Source organism: Strongylocentrotus purpuratus, unplaced genomic scaffold (genome assembly GCF_000002235.5).
Source record: "Strongylocentrotus purpuratus isolate Spur 01 unplaced genomic scaffold, Spur_5.0 spur5_scaffold_2, whole genome shotgun sequence".
Lineage (NCBI taxonomy): Eukaryota > Metazoa > Echinodermata > Echinoidea > Camarodonta > Strongylocentrotidae > Strongylocentrotus > Strongylocentrotus purpuratus.
The window spans coordinates 41,292,664-41,295,734 of NW_022145605.1; the positions used below are offsets into that span (position 1 = coordinate 41,292,664).

Below are 3,071 nucleotides of genomic sequence, written 5' to 3' on the forward strand. Positions count from 1 at the left end.
TGGGACGTATAAATGAATCGTGAATAAAACTTAAACGGGCATTTAATAATTTTGTATGTCAAAATAGAAGATTTTTGTTAATAGAAATGTAAGGAAAGTAGGAAATCTGTTAGGTTGTGTAAAAACAATCGGAAAACGATGTAAAAGGTAGTAGAACAGCATGATGTCGTCATGATTTCAACTAGTTCAACTTTCAATGATGCCATGGAATATAAACATATCGATAAACTCATCCCACTATCAAGATCATGGCGCATTATAAATAATCATCGGTGATTTTCTCTTTCTGATATATTTTTTCAATGCATTCACTAGATGCATCTCATGAAGCTGGCTGGAGGTAACTCGTATTGGTTTGGACTGGATGATATCAATCAAGAGACCACGTTCCGATGGATTGATGGCACTTCACTTGACAATAATGTGTATGTGTTAAATTGTATTATTCATACACACAGCAGCAGTATCTTAAATAAAAATTGTGATTATATCATTTTACAGAGAGAGTGCAATAGGTAGAAAATGGTATGTAACTTTAAAAGCACGAGTATCTAAGGTACAAGTTGATATCCATCAAGCCGCGGAAGACTTTCTCCGATGGATCGATGGCATCCCCCTCCCTTGAATAAGTTGAAAATAACATGTTTGTTAAATATTTCTGTTTTTTGTGGACGTCACAAAGCCTAAAATACAAGCCATGGTCATGATTTGCAAGAAAGGCAAATTTACATTTACAGTTGGATTAATATACATTTTAACTGCAGCTCGAACCAAAAGCCTGACATACCGCTTTCAAACAAAGAAACGATTATGCCCTTTAAAGTAAAATATTTATGTTATTAATAATTTAGTTATACATTGCTGTTCGACATATCTTATCTTTACAGATTTCCTGCTTGGTCGAATGGTGATGCAACCCTATTTGAGAGTGAACGATGTGTTCATCAACAGGTTAATAATGGATGGAGAAAATTACCATGTACATCCTACCTCAGGTTCGCATGTGAAAAAGCTCCGAGTGAGTATTGGCATAATTTTGTTGTCCTTTATATTTTGGAGAACTCCTTTATAATAGTCCGTGTTCCAAAATATCTGTTTGAAATGCAACAAACGAAAAAACATATCGATTGGTGACATTTTAATATTTTGGAACAACTGTTACGAATCCAAAGTTGGTTTCCACTTTAGATAGAATTCCACCCACTGTAAATCCATGCTAGTACTGTTGTCTCGAGGCAGAAAGGGGAAATAAGATTATCATATCATATGGATTATGTAACTTGCCTATTAAACGTTCCTAGTTAGTTATTCAGGTTTTATTTACAGTCGATAGTTTGAGGGAGTTCTGGAGACGTGAAGTCATACATCATCATATACCATTTAGATTGTGTTTCCATAGGCCTATATTTCTATATACCATTCCGTTTTAGAAGTGGAGGTAACTTTGTATATAGTATGAAATAGTATGAAGTACATTTATGAAAATCATTTTGCATGTATCAACAAGGACTAAATGTTATCATAACGTATACGTGAGATAAGTCATTGCCTTGTCACCATTGTGCATTTTCCCTTAGTTCTTCTTCACCAGTAATGCTAGGCGGACACTAATCACTTGAAAAATATTTAAAAAATTCTCATAGGTCCACGCCCAATCCTTCCCATACGCATAATAGCAGCTACTCCATCACCCTACGGAGGAGGTCTACTGGATGCGTCATTTATCTGTCTACTCGGCTCAGAGAATGAAGACATTCTCACATTCTCAACCAGAAGACTCGTCCGTCTGACCGAGGCTATAACTTTCGATAGTTACACAGCTCCAGGAGACAGCGATACTGTATCACCTGTATTATTACGGCAGACTCTTCCAGCGACTATTGAGGGCTTGGGATTTTTCGAATGTTCTTCATTGACAGCCAGTAGAGTGACATCTGTTCCTCTTGCCATTCTTCTTTCTACCCGTAAGTTTCTCTGACGTTTCTTCTAATATCAAATCAGTATAGAGTAAAGCGTATTGTATGATTAAGCTCGTATGTTCTTAGCTGATAACAACAAATACAGGTCTTGGTGATAAAGTGAAAACTGGTTACCCTTTTTAAAATGTTAGAGAATACTTTCTAAATTTGTATGAAATTGTGAACAAACTGGATTTCCATTGGACAATAAAATTAAAAAATGATATGGAATTAAAATTATATTATCGCAGGGATAGTTGTGGGAAATAATTTAGACTTCATGAAAAGCACATTCAACGCAACAGGAAAGAGAGAGAGAGAGAGAATATGGGGAGGGATAAAAGAGAGAGGGAGAGAGAGAAATGCTTTTTAGAGGTGGAAAGGTTACTACTAAGTTTCAATTGAAGAAAAAAAATCATATTTTTGGGGTAAATAATTAAATTTTTATTCGTAGGTGAATTGCAACCCATTGATGGTCGGTTTACAAAGACAGTACACGTTGGAGATGATATCACACTCAGTGTGATGAGCACGACAGGGATGGTAGGTGAAGACGGAATAAGATGGCGGAAATTCACTGATATAGACTGGGCTGATTCACTCATTGGAATGAGTTCTGGCAGTCTATCACACACTATCCAATCTGCATCTGTCTCAGACGCCGGTGTGTATGTGACTTACGAGGATGGAACGTTGGAACAACATTTATTCAGCTTTATAAGACTCATCGTGAAGGGTACGCTTTTTCACTTCACTCTTTAATGTTGAAATATCCTACTAGAATATTGTGTAAATGTACCTTATATAAGAGTACTTATGTAATCCTGTCTACTGTAGGCAATCCTGTGCCCATTCGAATAATGTCATTTCCAATTTTAATGTCCTCTGTTGCTAATAATTTAGGTAAAATATTTATAATTTTTGATCAAAATGCCCAACACCACTTTACTCAAGGGTGAGTGCGCATTAAAATGTTACATAATTCCTTTGCAGTTTTGTTCGAGAATGCAATGCAGTTTTTATAGTAAACTTTAAAAAGTAATGATAACAAATTACAAGTTTTTAAACACCTTATCAATTCACTTATTATCTATTCATTCAATGTTTTAGTAC

At 35.5% G+C, this 3,071-nt stretch overlaps 1 protein-coding gene across 1 annotated transcript; it reads left to right on the forward strand.

The window, feature by feature from the left end:
* The first annotated feature begins 421 nt into the window (after window positions 1-421).
* LOC115926519 lies at window positions 422-2,720 on the forward strand. The gene is made up of 4 exons (XM_030991305.1): window positions 422-429; window positions 888-1,018; window positions 1,644-1,964; window positions 2,413-2,720. Exons 1-4 carry the CDS (start codon window positions 422-424, stop codon window positions 2,718-2,720), a joined length of 768 nt encoding a protein of 255 aa, XP_030847165.1.
* The last annotated feature ends 351 nt before the right edge of the window (window positions 2,721-3,071 follow it).

Bases quoted from the DNA above. Each gene is read 5' to 3' on its own strand.
- LOC115926519 (XM_030991305.1), top strand. The intron at 1,019-1,643 runs GTGAGTATTGGC...AAATTCTCATAG, and splicing joins CGCATGTGAAAAAGCTCCGA to GTCCACGCCCAATCCTTCCC. The intron at 1,965-2,412 runs GTAAGTTTCTCT...TTTTATTCGTAG, and splicing joins TGCCATTCTTCTTTCTACCC to GTGAATTGCAACCCATTGAT.